The sequence below is a fragment of the Bubalus kerabau genome, chromosome 22, assembly GCF_029407905.1.
Source record: "Bubalus kerabau isolate K-KA32 ecotype Philippines breed swamp buffalo chromosome 22, PCC_UOA_SB_1v2, whole genome shotgun sequence".
NCBI lineage: Eukaryota > Metazoa > Chordata > Mammalia > Artiodactyla > Bovidae > Bubalus > Bubalus kerabau.
The window spans coordinates 53739637-53759906 of record NC_073645.1 but is presented as its reverse complement, the minus strand read 5'-3'; the positions used below and the strand labels follow the sequence as shown (position 1 = coordinate 53759906).

General features: G+C 62.2%; 1 protein-coding gene across 1 annotated transcript in view; it reads right to left on the bottom strand.

Annotated features, from left to right (window-relative positions):
• ADGRA1 (adhesion G protein-coupled receptor A1) overlaps nucleotides 1-20019 on the bottom strand; it is a 31524-nt gene extending 11505 nt beyond the window's left edge. The window contains exons 1-7 of the mRNA XM_055560337.1: nucleotides 19711-20019; nucleotides 17882-17982; nucleotides 16581-16857; nucleotides 16480-16518; nucleotides 14572-14699; nucleotides 13449-13572; nucleotides 9061-9206 (exon numbers count right to left, since the gene is read on the bottom strand). Coding sequence (XP_055416312.1) covers nucleotides 9061-9206; nucleotides 13449-13572; nucleotides 14572-14699; nucleotides 16480-16518; nucleotides 16581-16857; nucleotides 17882-17982; nucleotides 19711-20019 — 1124 coding nt within the window. The remainder of the gene's footprint in view (nucleotides 1-9060; nucleotides 9207-13448; nucleotides 13573-14571; nucleotides 14700-16479; nucleotides 16519-16580; nucleotides 16858-17881; nucleotides 17983-19710) is intronic.
• Nucleotides 20020-20270: the final 251 nt, after the last annotated feature.

Genomic DNA, 20270 nt, shown 5'->3' with positions numbered 1-20270 from the left:
CACCGAGAAGGGTGGGTTTGTAAGGGGGTGCAGCGTTGGTGCCCAGGCTCCTGCTTCCGGCTGGGGGAGTCGGAAAGACACCGGTGACAGATGCGGGGGACGTGCCTACCTAGTCCTACAGCAGCGGAAGGATGGACGGATGGACAGACGGCCCAGAGGGGGACGGGAGGAGGCTGGGTGCTCAGCAGGGAGTGCAGATGGGACCCCAGAGCCCCCGCTCCCAGGAAAGATGAGCAAAACCTGGGGGGATGGTGGGCTCACAGACACCCCCCCTCCACCAGGAGCAGCGTGACTACAGAGGCTGGCCACTCATCCGCATCTCGCGGCCAGATGGTGACACAGTTTCAGACACGGGTCTGGAAAGCACGCTGGGCAGTGAAATAAACCTGGTAAAAATATAAAATGAGCGAGTCCATGTGTATACAGCTCAAAATCAGTGCAGACAAATTTGGGTGGTAAAACTATAAAAAAAGGCGATAAAAGTCATGAGTCAGGATGGGGGTGGGGCATGGCCGAGTTTCCTGCAGAGGAGGCTCCTGTTTCTTCCTTTGAAGGGCACAGGACTGTTTCATAAACCTGCATTGATGTTTTAGGCTTTTTGGGGGTATAAATGTTCTATTTCTTAAAAAAAAAAAAAAGTTTTTTAAAAAAGAGGAAGGACCAGCCCTCCCCCCAGAGCCTGGGGTGCCTCCGAGCTGGAGGGTGAAGGTTCCGGCAGCTCTGACCCCGGCTGACCCTGCTGCCTGCCCACCCACCCAGGCACTTGCCCGTCCTCTGTCCTGTCTTCAGGGCCTGGGACCTGTTTTGCACACTCCCCTGGCTGCTGACTGGAGCCCACGTGCAGTCAGAGTACACCATTCCCAGGACAGGGAGCCCTGGTTGGTGGGCGCAAGGCCCAGGTGAAGGGTGTTGTCCCTGCTGAGGCCCATGGGCCCTGTGTGGGCACGCGTGGTGCCCGCTGGGGAGTCTGGCTGGCTCCACGAGCCCCAGCTGCCCTGGAGGCCTTGCAGAGGGGCTCCAGCGACTGTTTGGCAGACAGTGACCTCAGCGTGCTGGAGTTTTCTGACTCTGACCCACGGACCCCTTCTGCTCCAGCTTCAGTGTTCAAGTGGGGCGTCTGTTTACCGACCCCGCGTCCTGAGTTTAGGGGCCCTGGGAAACCTGACTTGTAAATCCCAGCAACCGCCCCCGGTGCTTATCTTCCGTCAGCTGAGCCAGGCAGGCCCTCTTTCCAGGTCACGGGGCCCACGCTTCCCTGAGTGTCCGAGGGGCCGCAGGAGAGGACAGAAGACTGGAGAGGACAGAGGACTGCAGAGGCCAGATTCTCCCGCCACGGCCCAGCGACCGGAAGGGACCAGCAGGGGAAGAGGCCCGCAGCAAGGACGAGGGAGGAGCAGCCGCGTCAGGCCGTGAGGAAGGCCCGAGGGCCTGCCGGCCGCTCCGTGCACTGTACAGGGGCAGGCCGCCCCCAGGCCCCCCGAGGAGCTGCCACCAGCTGAGGCACCGGCTGGCCCATGCCCTTGTGGGTCCTGGGTCTCTGTGGATGAGATCCGCTGACATGAACAGAGGGGTCACTGCTCCTGGGCCCCCCATATCCTCGAGGAAGGGGGGTGCACTTAGAGGAGGGGTGGGCTGGAGACCTGGAGCAGCCCAGGGCAGTGGGCAGCAGCTGGAGTCCAGATGAGGATGAGCGCCCGGGCGCAGGCCTTCAGCCCAGAGTCTGTCGGAGGGGCACCCCCCTCCAGGTCCAGTTAGCGCTCCTGGTGTCGGTCAGGACTTCGAAACCCGAGAGATCAAGTCAGTGATTTCAGCGCGGATGAAAGAGCCACCCATGTACAGCGCCCGAGGGTGCGGCTTTGAGAGCCACCGACGTTGCCTCTGAGATGCAGATCCTCACGTCCAGCTCGCATTGACCGGCGGTGGGCAGAGGAGGGTGAAACCCTCAGGAACTTGACGCCTGGAGAAGAGCTGGTGGATGAAGGCCTGGGGCCATGTGAGGCGCGGAGGACGCCTGCCCGAGCCCCGACCATGCCGTGAAGGTGCTCCAGGACAGGCTCCTGTTCAGAACGTGGTACTGACTTAGTCGCTCAGTTGTGTCCGAATGACTCTTGGGAGCGCAGTCTGCCAGGCTCCTCTGTCCGTGGGACTTCCCAGGCAAGAACACCGGAGTGTGAACACTGCAGTGTGAACACCAGAGTGGTCTCCTATGGAGACCAGGAGGCACGGAAACCCAGCAGCCTGGCGTGTCCTGATTCTTGGGGGTAGGTCCCAGCACGCAAGGCTGTCCGCTCGCGTTTAGCTGACAAAAGCCCCCGTGTTCCTGGGCCAGGCCTGTGAGCCGGGCCGGGGTCCCAGGTGCGGCCTCACAGGGTCCTGCTCGGCTCTGAGCCCAGAGTCCTCTGCTCCCAAGGCCGCACACGGGGCTGTGTGGCTCCACCTGGCCCGGCGCTGGGTCAAGCACGTCCCAAGCTCCCAGCCGGCTTCAGCCTCTGCCCTGAGAAGGGGTCCCGGGCAGCGGGAGCCCCAGGGACCCCTCCCTCCCCTGGGCAGGGCCATCCAGAGTCTGGGCCGACTGCCTGCGGACCATGGATGAACCAGGCTGTGGGCACCACCAAGTGGGCTTTTCAGACCTTGAGACAGAAAACTACTTGGGGGCGCTGTATCGGGAGGCAGGGCAGGCTGCAGAGTCAGGACGTGGCTGCACGCAGCTGAATCAGTCCAGAACGCCAGCGGCCCCAGCCAGAAGGTATCTGATGCTGAGGTTTCGGTGGAGGCCCTGGGCCCGGGATCCCCTGTCAAACGCTCCCCCCGCCGAGATGGCGGTCTCGGGAGGAGGTCTTGGTTGTAGGGTGGAGCCCTCCGGAAGCGCTTTTCCAGAGATCGCGGAGAGCCTCCTCGCCCCTGTGCTGTGTGAGAACACAGCCAGAGATGGGCCTTGAGGCCCAGGAGGCCGGTCCCGCCTCGTCTGCAGCTGGTTCCCACTGCTCGGTTGCTCTCAGATCTAGTTTCCAAAGGTCCCTGTGCGATGCCCTTGAGTGCGCCCCTGCCCTGCCAGGCCCCCCACGTGCGGCCCGCACGGCCCCCTTGTGAGTGCGTCTGCATTTCCTCCCGGGCTGTGCCGACCACTCACCCGGCAGCATCTGCACTCCTGGGACCCCTTCCCCTCCTTGCGAGCCTGCACAGACTGTCCCAGACTCAGCCTGAGGGTCTCCTCCCCCTGCGGCCCCCAGAGGTCCTCCTGCAGAGCCAGCCACCACCTCCGCGCTGAGCACTGGGATGGGGGGGACCCTGGGGTCCTGTGACAACAGCTGAGCCTGGGGTCCACAGCCATACAACTACCGCCTCTATGCTGAGCAGTGGGGCGGATGGGGTGGCCCGGGGGGCCCGAGATGACGGCTCAGCCTCTGGGCCTCACGTCAGAACACAGAGTCAGCCTGCTTTCCGCCAACAGCAGCTCAGATCAGCGTGGACGTTGTGCACTCCAGGCCCAATTAAACTATTTACTGACTTGCCATCACCTCTCGATCGTGGTTTCCACATTTAATGAGAAGGAGCTGTGAGCCCAGGTCTGAGGACACGGGCAGGGCAGCCCCCCAGGTCCCACGGGAGGACGCAGCGAAGCCTTCCTTGGATGAGCTGCGGAGGCTGCTGACAGTGTCCCCCGGGTGGGAGAGCAGGGAGCCCCTCCTGCAGGAGCAGAGGGAAGGCCCAACTTCCCAGAGGGAAGGCTGAGGGGCGGCACCTCTTCATCCCAGGTAGTGATGCCCCAAAAGAAAGCCCTGGGCTGGGACTGACGGGCCAGGAACCCAACTCAGACTCAGTTCACAGCCGTCTGGGACCCACGAAGGCCTCGACTCTGCCTGGTGACCCCTGGGAGGCCTGGGGCCCGAATTGAGATGCTTCCTGGAGGCCCCCCGGGGCCATGCCCACCCACTCTGCTGCCCTGTCCGCCACAGAGAAAGCAGATGCTGACTCGGTCCTGCGCCCACAGCAGAGCCTGCGGGGCCGCCTGCCCCGGCCCGGACCCTTGCCGAGCCCCGGCCTTGCCCTCGGAGCTTTCTAAACATGGGAGGGATGAAGTGGCTCATTCCCACCCCTGGGATCAGGGTCTCACCCTCAGCCACGTGGCCCTCCACTCAGGCGGAGCTTCCCCGTCTCTACGGTTCTCAGCACGGCTCTAGAGCAGACATCCCCTCCCTCCACCGCCTCCTGCCGAAAGCCTGATGATCTGGGGGAAACAGCATGATCATAAATGATAAGCGGGTGGAAGAAAAGGCCTCGCGATGAATGAAGCAAGCCCTCAGCACGCAGACCTCTGGGTCAGCAGCAGCAGCGCCCGGGGGAAAGTCACGCCGTGGGCTCTACAGTCAGAACAGACAGATCTCCAGTTGGGAATCTGACTTGATTCTGTAAAGAACCGGGGGAAAAAAGAGCGGACTGAATTCAGATCAGCAGAAGGAAGGGACTAATAGAGACTATGGCAGAGATAAATGCAACGAGGCGATCATTAGTTAGCAGCTGACGACGCACCGGGACAGCCCTGAAATCTCTTTGTGCCCCCGTGTCCTTATTTTGTAAAACGGAAAGTCATCTTCCCTCTGAAGTGTGTGAAAGCACTTTGTAAACTATGAGATCTTATTAAACTTACTTTACGTCAGACACATTTTCTGTTCTAAACAAACTGCCAAATAACTGTAAAGCCCATACCGGCCCCTGGGCAGAGAGCCTGACAGAGTATGTGCTCAATCAAGTCCCTGATTTCAAAGAAGAAAAAAAAAACAGAGAAAGTCAATGAAATCAAAGTTAGTCCTTTACAAAGCTTAACACAATTGGGCAACTGTTGGCCAGACTAAGAGAAAAAGAGAAGGGCTAACGCAGTCCTGCAAACCCTCGCCAGGGCATCGAGGCAAGAAGAGAAAGAAGAACGTCCAGACTGAACACGAAGCAGTAAAACTCCCAACGTGGAGACGAAACCGTGCGTGTGATCCCAAAGGGCCTGCTGAGAGTCCCTGGGGCTAGCAAGCAACGTGAGCCGCCTCGCAGGACACACACCAGCAAACAAGCTCAGCTGTGTTTCTGTACACAAGGGGGCTTCCCTGGGGGCTCAGATGGTAAAACAATCTTTCTGTAGTGCAGGAGACCCAGGTTCAATCCCTGGTCAGGAAGATCCCCTGGAGGAGGGCATGGCAACCCACTCCACTGTTCTTGCCTGGAGAATCCCATGGACAGAGGAGCCTGCTGGACTGCAGTCCATGGGGTCGTGAAGAGTCGGACACGACTGAGTGGCTGGTGCACATACATAAGCAATGAACAGCCTGAATGCAAGATTAAAGAAACAATCCCGTTTACAACAGCATAAGAATACTAAGGAAATAGTTTAACCACGAAGCACGAGATGTGCGCACTGACAGCTGTAAACTCTCCCAGGAGGAGCGAAAGGCCGTCGCGAGCGCAGCCACACCCTGCGCTCATGGACTGAAGACCATCAGTAACGTTAAATTCCGCTGGGTCACAGAAAAAGCTAAAGAATTCCAGAAAAAATCCACTTCTGCTTTATTGACTATGCCAAAGCTTTGGACTGTGTAGATCACAACAAACTGTGGAAAATTCTTCCAGAGATGGGAATACCAGACCACCTGACCTGCCTCCCGAGAAATCTGTATGCAGGTCAAGAAGCAACAGTTAGAACTGGACATGGAACAACAGACTGGTTCCAAATAGGGAAAGGACTATCTCAAGACTGTATATTGTTACCTGCTTATTTAACTTATATGCAGAGTACATCATGCGAAATGTTGGGTTGAATGAAGCACAATCTGGAATTAAGATTGCTGGAAGAAATATCAATAACCTCAGATACGCAGATGATACCACCCTAAGGGCAGAAAGTGAAGAAGAACTAAAGAGCCTGTTGATGAAAGTGAAAGAAGAGAGTGAAAAAATCTGACTTAAAGCTCAACATTCAGAAAACTAAGATCATGGCATCTGGTCCCATCACTTCATGGCAAATAGATGGGGAAACAATGGAAACAGTGACAGACTTTATTTTGGGGGGCTCCAAAAGCACTGCAGATGGTGATTGCAGCCATGAAATTCAAAGATGCTTGCTCCTTGGAAGAAAATCTATGACCAACCTACACAGCACATTCAAAAGCAGAAACAGTACTTTGCCAACAAAGGTCCATCTAGTCAAGGCTATGGTTTTTCCAGTAGTCATGTATGGATGTGAGAGTTAGACTATAAAGAAAGCTGAGTGCCAAAGAATTGATGCTTTTGAACTGTGGTGTTGAAGAAGACTCTTGAGAGTCCCTTGGACTGTGAGGAGATCCAACCAGTCCATCCTAAAGGAAACTAGTCCTGAATATTCATTGGAAGGATTGATGCTGAAGCTGAAGCTCTAATCCTTTGTCTACCTGATGTGAAGAACTGACTCATTGGAAAAGACCCTGATGCTGGGAAAGATTGAAGGTGGGAGGGGAAGGGGATGACAGAGGATGAGATGGTTGGATGGCATCAGCGACTCGATGGCCATGAATTTGAGTAAACTCTGGGAGCTGGTGATGGACAGGGAGGCCTGGTGTGCTGCAGTCCATGGGGTCACAAAGAGTTGGATACAACTGAGTGACTAAACTGAACTGAATAATGTTAAAATGCTAACGCTTCTTAACGTGCTCTCCAGATTCAGCGCAATCTCTACCCAAAGTCCAATGGCCGTTCATGCAAAAATGGAGAAAACTATTTTAATGTTAGTGTGAACCAGTGAAGTTGCTCAGTCGTGTCTGACTCTTTGCGATCCCATGGACTGTAGCCCCCCAGGCTCCTCTGTCCATGGAATTTTCCAGGCCAGAATACTGAAGTGGGTAGCTATTTCCTTCTCCAGGGGGTCTTCCTAACCTAGGAATCGAACCCAGGTCTCCCGCACTGCAGGCAGACGCTTTACCGTCTGAGCCACCAGGGAAGCATAAGGTTAGTGTGGGATTTCACAAATGTTTTTAGTTCTCATCAGAAAGCCGCGGAACTGAGTTGGGAGGACTCGGGGCTCTGCCCAGCCACGGGGCCTTCCCTGAGGCCCAGCAGGATGTGGTGTGCTCTGTCTGCAAGGGGCCTCGCAGCATGCTCCTCCTGGGAGGTCCCAGGAGCTAAAGCCTTGCTGCAGTTGGTGAAACACAGGTGACTTTCCCATCCTGGGGGCTCAGGATGTAGTGAAGCAATGCCCCTGGCGGCCCGGCGGGAAAGCCCCCTGACAAGGATGCTTCTGGGTGGAGGAGAGGAGGGTGGAGGCTCCAGGGCAGAGTTCAAGCCCCAGCGGCCCTGGAGGGAACGTCTCCAGTTCCTCCTGGTCTCTGGGGTCCCCGTCATCAGCCTCTGTTCTCTGGAGAAGGTCCAGGCCCATCGCACCTGCTGCCAGCCCCAGGCCAGGCTGGGCCAGAGAGAGCAGCTGGGCAGGGGGGAGGCAAGTCAGAAGCAGACGCCCCCTCTCTGACAGCCACACCCGTGGGGGTGTGTGCCGGTGACCAAGGGACCCTTGGGGCCACTGCACTGGGTGGGTGGCCTTCAGCCCCAGGCTTCTTGTCCCAGGGGCAGCAGACGCAGGCGGGTGGGTGGCAGTGGTCCCCCAGGAGGCACTAGGGGGAGTGAGCTGTGGGTATGACCGTGCAGCTGGGCTGGGGCCCTGCCCCCAGGACACAGACCCACAGGGCCAGCTGGGTTATGTGCATTCAGAAGCCACCGTGTAAAACCACAGCTTGCTCCATCACCAGGCAGCCACCAGGCAGTTCTGCAATCAGTTTCAGCTCCGGAAACGGAAACACATTTTGAGAGTGATTTTTAAACCCGGCGGCTTCCCTGGCAGGAGATAAGAGGAAGAAATCTCGCCTCCCTGGCCCAAGCTGCAGCAGAAGCCACCAGCCCTGGTTGCCACGTGGCAACGTGTCTGCTCCACGTGAAAACCAGACAGTGTTGGGAACGGGGGTGGGGGCTGGGTCACGATACTCACTTAAACAACAGCATTTTTATCCGCTTCACTGGACGCCTCTGTGGGGCAGGCACTCACGAGGATAGGCCAGCGGCCCCTCAGGTGCGGAGCCCGCTCCAGGGGGGGTGGGCCCCAAGCACCCGCCGCCCCTGCCCCGCCCGGGCCACGACCCCAGGAGCTGCTGCCCCTTACGGGACCACTTGGGCATGGCTGTGCCCGGGATCCCAGGCCAGGGCCCCAGACACCCAGCACCGTCCTGCTCAGGAGCTCAGGCAGCCCCTGGTGGCTGAGTGCCTCACGGTGGTCACCAGGGCTTCCAAGGCTCTCTGAGCTCAGGCGATGGCCTGGAGACCGGCCAGGTGACGGCGCTGGGCAGCAGGCACCCAGGCTCCGGCCACGCAGGCCGATCTGGGCCTGGCTCGTGCCAACAGCCGATTTGGATTCAGTCTTGGTTCGGGAAATCGGAGGGCATAGGCCAGCAAAACACGGATTGCCGTGGACAGCTACCTAGGGGCGGGTGGGCCCATCCTTTCCTTAAAGAGCTGAGACCATGCCATGGCGTCTCCTGAGAGGCACTCCTGCTGCAGCCCAGACAGATGCTTCCAGGGTGTCCCAGCCGCATTCTGGGAGGATGTCTGGGGGTCCCACTGGCCCCAGGCCTGGTCCCACCACGTCCACCCCGAACCCTCCCGGTCTGAGGAGGAAACGGGGACGACCAGCTGGAGAAGGAGCCCCATTCAAATCCACTTCCAGGCCGCATGGTCACCTTGAGGTTAGGTTCCCTCTCTGCTCACTGAGACCCGTGAATAAACCAAAGCCGAGACCAGGACCCTGGCCCAGCACAGAGCCATGTCCACGCCTGCCCACCCACGGCGGGCACCGGGGGCCTCCCCGCACTGACTCAGCGGCACCAGAGGGCACGAACCCCACACCTGGGCGTCGACCCTGTCCCAGCCCCGCCCTGCCCCGGCCCCCCAGCCCCGGCCACCTGGGCCTTCGATCACCCCTGGGCCCAGGCTTCCCCATGGCCAGCTTGCTGAGAACCCCCAGGAAGCCCAGGGCTGGGGGTCAGACGCGCTCGGTACCTGAGCAGGGGCTGCTTGGGGTACGGCGGCTGGCCTGCCCCTGGGCACAGAGGGGCCTTCTTGGTCACCTGCTTGTAGATGTTCCTGGCGGTCACCCCGATCCACAGCAAAGTAGAGAGTGTGGAGTAGTGCAGCACGATGCCCACCTGGGGGAAGAGCCAGTGAGAGCCCGCCCGCCTGCCAGCGCCCCCGCCCTGAGTCTGAGCCCTGACCTTCACCCTCTCCCCCAGCGCCCCTTCCCCGAGTCTGAGCCCCCTCCCGTCTCCCCTGCCAGAACCCCTGCCCCTGGTCTGAGCCCCTCCTCGTCCCCCAGCGCCCCTCCCCGTCTCCCCAGCGCCCCTCCCCGTCCCTCCAGAGCCCCTTCCCCGAGTCTGAGCCCTGCACCTCGTCCTGCTACCCCCTCCCACATCCTCAGGAAACAGCTCAACAGCGACAGGAAGTGGGCCTGGCAGGGGCCCTGGGGTCCTCGGGGCAGACACCACCCTTCACAGGGACTCAGAGCTCAGGGAAGATGCGTGGGTGGCCGGGACCCTGAGCCAGCTCGGCCTCCTGCAGGGAGCTGTGGGCACGCCCCCTCCTCCTGGCCCCGCCCCACCCCGTCCTAGCCGGGAGACTCCTCTTGCACCGGGGCGCGCGGTGTGGTCAGCTTGGCTCAGCTCCCGCGGAGCCAGCCAGAAGGGAGGCGCGGAGGCGCGGGGGTCTCCGGGATGCTGTGCCTCGGGGATCATAAGCTGAAGTTCACTCCTTGCCTGTCACTCCTTGCCTGGCCGAGTCTCTCGTTACTATGGAAACAGCCCCATGCCCGTGGCGGCTCCGCTTTAGCTAATTGAGCGTTCATTCCACACCCCATCATCGCCATCCAATTCTGTAGAATGAGGCTACCTTTGAAGTAATGACCTGACGTTTTGCGATGACAGGTAAAATATGGTTGTGATTGTAAGGACGCCAGTGTTTAAGGAATACAGAGATTCCCTAAACAAAGGTAACATCGCACCATTGTAAGGATTTATCACATGCAGAGTTCAGCTTCAACTTGTGAGAAAGCCCCGTAAGGACAGGTGGGACTGTTGTGAGAACGCTGGGCTGTTTCAGTCGCTGCCTGCGCGGAGGGGAGCGTCCAGGCCTTCTCTGTGCCCGGTCTGGGCCTCGTGCCTGGGAGCCTGGAGCCTGTGACCCCCGCGGCCTGGCCGAGAGAAGGGGGTGGACGGGAGACGCGTCCTCGGGGTGGGGCCTTGGCCGGCCCTGGCCCCGCCCCCGCCCGTCTTCCCCGAGCGCCGGACCGTGCTAGCCTGTGGGTGACGGGAAGCAGGACCCCCCGACGCCAGCCTCAGGTGGACACGTGCAGAGGTCGCCGCAGGGCCGTCACGCTGGCGTCCACACGGCCCTTGAGCCGCCCCTGCCGAGCCGGGCTTCCGCGGGGCCGTGGGGCCGCTGGTGTGCGTGGTGCCGCAGGCTCCGCGCAGCGCCAGGCTCTGGTCCCATAACGACCACCTCTCCTCTCCAGCCCCCAGCTCTGGACCCGAGCGCCCATCACGGCCCTAGGGCGCGTTTCCCTGTGACGCCCACCGGGATGGGGGAGCTGCTGGCTGTGGGCACCGCTGTTGAGCCCAGGTGGTGGGGCGCAGGGGTTGGGCACAGTGGGCCAGTCTGGCTGCTGGCCAGGGCAAAACCGTACTGGCGCTGACGAATCGTCCCCTGTGATGGGGGCGGTGGGGTGCCCGGAGTCTGCAGCCGGCAGGACGGCCAGCTGTGCGGGTTCAGTCTGAGCGGGTCCAGAGGCAGGAAGTCCCCGCCCAGGACACTCAGGGCTCTCCCTGTGCAGACCAGACGTCTGTCCGTCCGGTGCAGGCTCTCGGGGATGGACAAGGCCGACATTGGGAGGACAGTCCGCTCTCCTTGGGCCACCGCTTGAACATTCATATCACTCAGAAGCACCCTAACAGATGCCCTAGAAGGATGTATGACAATGTCTGGGCACCAGGGCCGGTCAGCTTGACACTGGACAGTGAGCTTCACACCTTCCAACCAACCCGGCTTTGAGCTGTGCCCTGGGGTCCCTCTCCTCCAGCAAGTGTGGGGTCCATGGTCATGGCCTCCTGGCCCCGCACCTGCTCTCTCTCCTGACTGTTCCTCCCGGTGAGCCTGGCCTGTGTGCCAGGGGCCCTCTGCTGGAATCTTGTCCTCTCTGCCCCACGCCCGGGCCGATGCTTGTCTTCAAGTGAGCGAGTGAAGCTGCAGCTCCTTCTGGAAGGGTGGACTCAGAGCTGAGGGGACGTTGTCACCACGAGGTGACCAGCAGGACTTCTGAGGCCCTCCAGGCTTGTCTGCCCCCGCCCATGACACACTCAGGGGTCCAGCCTGCTGGCCTGGCCTGGTCTTGGCTGCCACAGGGACGCCTGGCCCCTGAGCCTCTGTCTGGGCAGGAGGCTTGGGGACAGTTCCCGGGTTGGGGGCTCCTGGCCGGGCTCCCGGGGCTGTAGGGGTCGTGATGACCGGAGGTGCTGAGGGGCCACGGCCCCAGGTCCCAGGGCTCCCCGCGCAGGGTCCCCACACACGGGGCGCCAGTGCAAATGTGGACATAAAGGTAACAGTCCATTTTACTGCTTCCAGACGGCTCTGCGTCTCAGCAGGTGTTCAGAGGCGGATGGCAAATTGGATTTCCCGGGGCTCCCCCGGGGGTGTTTCTGCGCTATCGAGAGACCTCCAGGAGCGTGTCTGCCCCGCGTGTGGTGCAGGGATGTGCTGGTGACTTTTCTGCCAGAGTCGGCCTCCCGGTGGGACCGTTGGCATCCACACGCTTTTGTGGAAAGCTGACCTCTCTTCTGTGCTTAGAAGCCTGGGGGCACTGGAAACCGAGCCCTTAACATCCTGCCACACAGGCCTGGCACCTTGTTTGCAGGGGGAGCGGGTGGGGGCAGGAGCTCACAGCCAGTTCTCCGAGGCACCCCTGCCCAGTGGGAGCAGACTCTTGCCCTCTGACGCCCAGGAGTTGCCAGCAGCTGCCGTTGGTGCAGAAGGACAGGTCAGTTCGTGTGGACAGAGGAGCTGAGGTCAGCGGGCACACACGGGAGCCAGGGAATTGGGCTGAAGCAGCCCCCCTGGCTGTCAACATACTCTTGTTGAATTCACACAACCAGGGCCACAAGGGGAGCCTGTGAGGTCGTGGTGGGTGCTGGCCAGGACACTTTCTCCATGTGGTCCCGACAGATGGACACCCACCAAATGAGTCCTTGGTGAGATGCCTGTGGTCCATGGGGAAGCCCCCACCTGGCCCCTGATCAGTGCTGGAGGTGTCTGCCCGCCAGGAGGGGACTGTCCACCTGGCAGGTACTGTCCACCTAGAGGGGACTGTCCACCTAGAGGGTCTGCCCGCCAGGAGGGGACTGTCCCCCTGGAGGTGTCTGCCCACTGGGAGGGGACTGTCCACCTAGAGGGGACTGTCCACTTGGAGGTGAATGTCCACCTAGAGGGGACTGTGCCCCTGGAGGTATCTGCCCACCAGGAGGGGACTGTCCGCCAGGCTGAGCCGAGGCCACATGTAGGTGGGCTGTTGAGAGGCTGGGGGGAGAGAGCAGAGGGCCCTCAGTGTCCAGCTGCATGGACCCTGGGCCTTTGTCCTTGACTCGTGGCTGACGGAGGGGCCTCTCTGGCTCTGTCAGGACCAGGGGGTACTTCATACGCCCCCCCTTTCTTTTTTGGCTTCGCTGCAAGGTTTGTGGGATCATTTCCCAACCAGGGATCAAACGCACAACCTCTGCAGTGGAAGCTTTGGAGTCTCACCCACTGGACCACCAAGGAAACCCCTTTCCCCTCCTTCTAAGAAAGGCCAGGCGGGGCCATGGGGTGGGAAGAAGACCCCCCCAAGACTTCTCCCAAAGGCCCCTGCTCACCCAAGAGGGCCAGACCTTCCAGTCCGTGTGAGAGCACTGGGTGCCACGTGGGGGTGGGCGCCCCCAACCCCTGGTGACCCAACGGTGAGGGCGCTGTCTCCCTGATGAGGCCGGGACTCCTACCTGGGCCGAGGGAGCAGGCCCCGCCCCTGAACTCCTGCCCACCTATTTGCAGGAGAGGCAGGTCGAGTCCCTACTGTGATCAGCCAGTTTGTTGGAAATTGTCTCATTAACATGTCACCAGGGGCTTGGAAAAAACTGGTCCAACTGGAAAATAAACTAAATAACGTAATCAGGCGCTGAGCAGATCGGTCAGACTCACACAGGGGAGAAACTGTGATACAAATGTACTGGGTGCTAAAGAGTCCCTGTCATGAGAAACCCCTGCACAGATGCTCGCGTGTTATTTCACACTCGGGACGATCATCACAAATCTCCCCCTTGGCCGGAGAGTCGATAAACACTTCAGACCTGGCAGCAAATGAAGACAGCACTCACCGCCTGGCACAGGGTCGGGGACCTGGTGCGGTTGATGCCACCCGCGAAGGCAGAGAAGGTCAGGGCCGCGTGGAGACAGAAGTTCAGGAGGGTGTGCCGGCCCGGGCGGCTGATCCGGATGGCGCTGTGGGGTTGAGACCACGGTTAGCAGCCGTCTCCCCGGCCAGGGCGCGCGCGAGGCGGGGCGCGGGGCGCGGGGCGGCCTCAGCTGCAGAGGCTGCGCTCTGTCCTGCCAGGACTGGGCTGGAGGCCTCGGGTGGACGGGGACAGGCTGGGAACAGCACACCAGGGAGACCAGGCCGGGGGTGGATGGACGGACTTGCCGTCCACTGTAGCTTGTGGCCTCAGGTGCTTGGTGTAAAGTCACCCTGGGATGCTGGGCCTGGACATCTCCGGTCGTCAGGCAAACGAGAACCTAGGGGCCCTGGGACCTCACGACTTGTCCAAGGTCACGGGGGAAGGTCGAGGGGGAAGCCGGTCTGGCTTCCTCATTCCCCAGGCAGGGTTCTTCGCATCTGATCGAGTCTGTACCTTGGGAGAAGGCTGTGGCTGACTGACGACCGCACAGCCATGCCTGCCGCAGGGGACGCTGCTTGGGGTGGGGCCCACGCCAGGGCCAGCCCGGCAGTGCTCACGCTAGGCCCCTCAGCCCGTGCCTGCAGCTGTGACTGCGGGCACAGCTTCCCTGCGGCCTCGCCACACTCAGGCCTCTGCCTGGGCCCCGGCCCGCGATGTGCCCAAGCTTCTCCCCTGACCACAGCTATGACCGTGGTCTAGGCTCTGCCCATGGCTCTGCCCATGGTCTGGACCCTGATGGTGGCCAGGACCCCTCCTCACTTTTCCCGGGTCATCTTTGAGGGACGTAGAGAACCCACTGGACTCCCCTGTGGCTGGCCGGCCCAGGGCAGGGCTGCTCTGAGGCTTGTGCGGCTACTCTGACCTCTTTGGGGCGTGGGCTGTGGGGGCCCTTGGAGGAAGAGCACGTGTCACCGACAGGATGAGAACTTGAGGGCCTGGGATGTCTGTCCCCCAGCACTCAGCCACCCGCGGCCGCCAGGGCCACCCAGGCCTGCGAGGCGCCTGCCAGGGACTCCTTTCTACACGAGCACAGGGAGGGGCTCACCTCTGGTGGACAATGTAGGTGGCGGCGGAGGCCAGCAGACACAGCAGCATCACGGCCGTGCAGGCGTACACCACGGGGTGCAGGAGCTCCCCTGGGGGCGGGGGCAGGGAGAGGACAGTCCTCAGATCCTGGAAAGGACATGGAGCGCACCGCATGACCAGCGTGGCCGGGCTCTCCCAGGACCAGCGTCCACCCCGCAAGCTCCCGGAGGCCATTCCTGCACCAGGAGACTTGCTGGGAACGCCTGGGGCAGGGGCAGGGCCCCCAACGCGGGGAGCGCTCAAGGCAGAGGTGCCCAGCACTCGGCCCAGCCGCGGGTGTCCCTGTGGGCTCTGACGGCCGCCTCCCCAGGGGCAGCGCCCTGCTGGGCTGGGGGTCGGCCTGCCAGCCTCCCTCCATCCCGGGGGCGTGGGTCGCCCGGAGCCCACTGCCGTCAGAGGCGCCTGTGTGCCCCGGGAGGCTCCTGTCGGGTTGCCCCCAGGTCCCTCTGTGGCCGCACACCCAGTGACGCGCTGCTGGGAAGGTCTCCCAGGAGAGTCTGTGCCCAGTCTCGGTGGTCCTGCCGGGTGTGAAGCCACCCCAGACCCCTGCGGCGTCCCGCCTCCACTGCACATCACACGAGAGCCCTGCTGCAGGCGGCGTCCCCACAGTCCAGGGGCTCTGGGCTTCAGAGACCCGGCTCAGGTCAGACACTGTCCCGGGGCGGCCCTGACCCGAAGGGGCCAGAGCCTTTGTGAGAAGGAGGACAGCAGGATAGGCCACAGCAGCATGTGGGGGGCGTCTACACGGCAGGGACCGGCCCCGGGACGCCAGCCTCCTGGGCTGTGGTTTGAGCCTCCTGCTCTTGGGGCTTTGCCACAGCCGCCCGGGGATAGCCTCTGCCTGTGGAGCGGGCGCTCTGGTGCCCACTACCCAGGTCAAGGGCGGGATCTGTGCTCCATGCTCTGAACCCGCTGTTCTGCTGGCGCAGCCCCAGGGGATGCGCTGGGCTCTGGAGGGCATGCTGGGGGCCAGGCTGGGCCTGTGGAGTGCGGCCCAGTGGCCCCGTGAGACCGCCTGAGTTGCCCTGGCTGTGCCCGCAAGGCTGGTGCTCAGGGTTGGGCTCTGCTCTGCTCCCCAGACCACAGAGAGTCCGTGCTGAGGCGCCTGCCCCTGGCCGAGCGGCAGCAGAGGCAGCTGATGGTGTCTCCAGGCTGCAGTGGTGGGGGATGGAGGGGCACCCCGAGAAGGCCTGGGCCTGTCCACAGCGGGAGGCAGGAAACTGCTGTCCTCGGGCTCAGGCTGCTTGTCTCCTGATGGACGTTTCTCAGCCCAGAGGACACGAGGCCTGGCCTGCCAAGGGCGAGCTCAGAGATGCCACTCCAGGCCCAGCCTGGCCCCTGCTCCCTGACTTTGCTCTGATGCAGACTTGGGTGAGAAGGTGTCTGTCGCCGTGGCAACAGTGGATGGAATTCAGTCCCCTGGGAATAGGCACTGCATGACCTGGACACCAAGGGGACCTCGGCGTCTGGCTGCCCAGGGGCCCAGTGGACGAGTGAGGCAGGAACAGTGCCCATCCCAGAGTGAGTGGGCGGCCAAGGAAGGCACCATGCTGCTTGCAGACCCCAGGCTGGACATGCGCTGTCCACCAGCCCCAGTCCTGACCATCCACAGGCCCCGAAGGCCCCTGTCTGACGTGCACGGTCTCAGCAGGACGTGGGCCAGGCTCGGGAGAGAGTCAGGCAGGGGACACGGGCCTCAGGATGACGGGGGAGCTGGCTGTGTGTTCCGGGGACCCACTCCAGCACCGGGAAGGTGGTGCCCCGAGGGACTGCGGTTAGACCCCGGCAGGACTCGTGTCGCACCCCGAGGAGCCGCTTCTGCATGCATGGAGGCCATTGGGCCTGTCCTGCGCCTAGGAGTCTGTACCCCAGTGACGGGGCCTCCCGACAAGGGCAGGACGGGCTCCTGGTGGAGAGCGGATGTCTCATGAGGGGGTGGCGGGGCAGATGCCAGCGCTGGGGTCTCACTTTCAGGGTGTTGGGCTCCCATAGCCCACCCTCGGGGCCCTGTGCATCCCGAACTCTGAGTGTCTCCGCCGGGCCAGGGTGGGAAGGGGCCTGGTGCCCAGGAGTCCTGCGGCGTTTCTGCACCTGCCAGGCTCCACGGGCACTGGCTTCCTGCCAGACACAGCTCACCGCGAACGTCGAGAAGAGACAGGTCTTCTCGGTCGAGTCCTGGTACCAAAGGGCCTTTTCTTCCCGGAGTCCTTGGCTGTGATGGTCTGGACTCAGGTCTGATGGGGCTCTGGGGGCATCCCGGGCCTGTGCATGAGGCTCCTCTCACGGGAGACGACAGTTTGCCCCTCCATGACATTCTCACAGGCTGAGGCTGCCTGCCTCACCACGGAGGCACGCTGGGGCCTCTGTTTCTGGTTTCACATCCGCACGTGAGAGCTGCCGCAGGTCCGGCCCAGCCCGTTCTCCCAGGGACCCAGTCGGGACCCACACCCTCACGTCTCGCCCGGAGCTGAAGGGCCCAGGTGGGGCCAGCCTCCCCGGGGGCTCACAGTCCATTCCCCACCTTCTCCGGGCACCGTCACTACCCCTCAAGACAGGTCAGACCTCCAACTCTTGTCTGGGGAGGCAGGGACGTGGGGGCGGGGGCGGTTGAGCAAAGCAAGTGTGTGCTTCCGGGTGCAGCGTCCGCGGGGCGGCCTGATGACTGCGTCTGTGGAACGCTGGCCTAGTTGGGCTGTGACAGGGGAGCCTGTGCAGGGCTTGGACCCGTGGTGGAGAGCTCCCCTCCAGCGCGCGTGAGCTGCCAGGTTCTGTCCACACGGGGAGACCCCTTTCTGCTGCGCGTAGGAAGAGCCAGGAGTGTGTCTCCTGCAGCAGGAACCCAGCTGAGAGTGTCGGTTCTGGACACAAAGGCGTTTCCTGGGCACAATGCCCACGCGGCCTTGGAGCGCGTGGGGTCACCCACCTTTGCACCCCCTCCTTTCCATCCGTGGGCCCAGTTTTGAGGCTTCGTGTGGTGGTGTGGGGTCTTTGACCGCCAGCAGCAGCACCCACAGTATATGCTTCGGGAGAGACAGAGATTGGATTCCGCTCAGCCTCCTGTTTCCGTTTCCTTCTCCAAATCAGACTTGTCAACAGCGCTTTCTACATTTTTAGAGGTGACATTTAAAATTCAAACTAGGTAATGCAAACGGCGATGCATTTTATATTTTAAAGTTCACACATGTACAAGTGCCTCTCGGAAGAATCCACTCTGCAAGCATTCCACCAGCAAAACCCTTATGACAGTCCAGTATCTGGTCAGATGGTACCCGATGGGTAAGGCCCGTGGAGGCTGTGGGGCCAGCCATGTGCTGGGACCAGTGACCGCAGATGGAGTGTGGGCCTCTGGGCCGAGAGGCATCCGGAGAACCTAGGGAGGAAGGGAGGTGAAGCAACCCTGGCCTTCTCGCGGATGAGGCAGCCCACCAACTGCTGAGAGCCGTGGGCCTACCCCAGCTCCAGGACCAGGGCTAATGATCCCGCTCACGTCTTCACCCACAGGATGGCCAGTCGAGACCACAGTGGTGTGTGTAGAGGCCACGGCGGGATGTATAGAGGCCACGGCAGAGTGTGTAGAGGACACGGGGGTGTGTAGAGGCCACGGTGGGGTGTGTCGAGGCCACAGAGGGGTGTGTCGAGGCCACAGAAGGGTGTGTAGAGGCCACGGCGGGGTATGTACAGGCCTTGGTGGGGTGTGTTGAGGTCACAGTGGGGTGTGTTGAGGCAAAGGCGGGGTGTGTGAAGGCCATGGGGGTGTGTACAGGCCTCGTCAGGGTGTGTAGAGGCCATGGGGGCGTGTCGAGGCCACGGTGGGGTGTGTCGAGGCCACGGTGGGGTGTGTTGAGGCAACGGGAGGGTATGTACAGGCCTTGGTGGGGTGTGTCGAGGCCACGGCGGGGTGTGTAGAGGCCTCAGTGGGGTGTGTAGAGGCCACGGCGGGGTGTGTTGAGGCTACAGGGGTGTGTAGAGGCCACGGGGGTGTGTCGAGGCCACGGCGGGGTGTGTCGAGGCCACAGCGGGGTGTGTTGAGGCCACGGCGGGGTGTGTACAGGCCTCAGCGGGTGTGTCAAGGCCACGCGGGGTGTGTCTTGTCCTGAGCACCTGGGCTCCGCTGCCCCGTGGCACCCACAGGCTCTGAGCGGTGGTCCCGGGGCAGCTGTGCCTGCGGTCTGGCTTGCATTTCCCTTTCATTTACGTCTTATTGTGATTTTCTTGGATGTGTCCTCTCTGTTACGTTCTGTGATCACACACATCAGGATGTGGAGAAAGACAAAAACACAGGAGGAAGCCGTCAGGTCAGGCGTCGCCTGTCTGATCACATGAGGCGAAGTGGCCTCTCCAGGCTGTGGGTCGGACTGTCTCTGGGCGTCCATCCTGTGCACTCAGACATCTAGGCTGGGCCCGTGGGCAGCTGGAGGCAGACAGGACAGGCCCTTCCGCCCGGGGTCGTCCCGACCCAGACACTCCCGTGGGCCCTGGGGCCCCTCGTCTGCCGACCTGTCCCTCCTCCCCAAGGAGTCCGGGAGGGCAGGCGCATAAGGGCAGGAGTCTGCCCATTCGGGGCACGTGCCATCTTGACGGGGGGATGCTGAGGGGTGTGCGGCGTCAGCTTTTGAGGGTATGCGGGCTGGCTGCACGACGAGGAACTCGGAAGAAAATACACTGAGAACTACCACGGGCTTCCTTCCGGACCAAGGGTCACGTGCGTGAAACGGTCCCCACCAAGGGGAAGCAGCAGGGGGACACACTCTGAGAGATGCAGGCAAGTGCCTAGGCTGTTGCAAGGTGAAATACTGGCCCGAAGGGGACGTGGCAGGTGGGAGGGGCCCGCTGGTGCTCCAGGGAGCTGCAGGCGTGGCGGGCGGGTCAGCTGAGCCAGGGCCCGAGCCCCTCAGGTCTGGCCGGGTCCCCCCGGCCCGGGTGGAGCCCCTGGATGCCCTGCGGGCCCCCTATCTCCCGCTGCCCCTCGGCTCCGGCTTCTTGGCCCCTGCCCTGCTGGTCTTTCTGGGGTTTTACTTCCATCCTTCTCGGGGGAACGTCGGTGCTCCTGTGTGGACCGGGGCCCCCGCGCAGGGTCTGGCCTTGGGGGGCCTCTCACCCTGTCCCGGCCCCGCGGGACCCAGCAAAGGTCAACCCTGCTCAGAGCCAGTGGGGCTCCACTGGGCTCTCCTTGGGCCAGGCCAGGCCAGGTGCCGCCGCTGAGCGGGTCCCCGAGGTGCTCGGGCCCCAGGGTCAGTGAGCTCACCCTCCGGGCCACGCTCGAGGCCACGAGGCTGTGGAAAGCACACGTTCTAGTCCTGCCGCCTAGCCAGTCCCTGGCGACAGGTGTGGCCAGCGAGCCACGCCTGCGGGACTGCCGGACGCCGTGCGCAGGAAGGACAGAGCACCCGGCCAGGACAGCTTTCATTCTCCTTCCAGACCTGTCACTGTGTTCCCTGGGAGACCTCGTTCTCTGTGGTTTCGGTGAGAATCATGGGGCTGCTCGAAGGGGAGTGTGGACGGGGCCATCGCAGCAGCAGCGGTGCAGGTGGACGCTGTTAGCCTCGGGACGGGGGTCAGGGCCCCGAGGGCGGTCGATGGGACCCGGCTTGGCCCGAGGAGGCCGGGCTGTTGGGTGCAGACCCCCGCCCCCAGGGTGTCAGCCCCGAGGGCGCACAG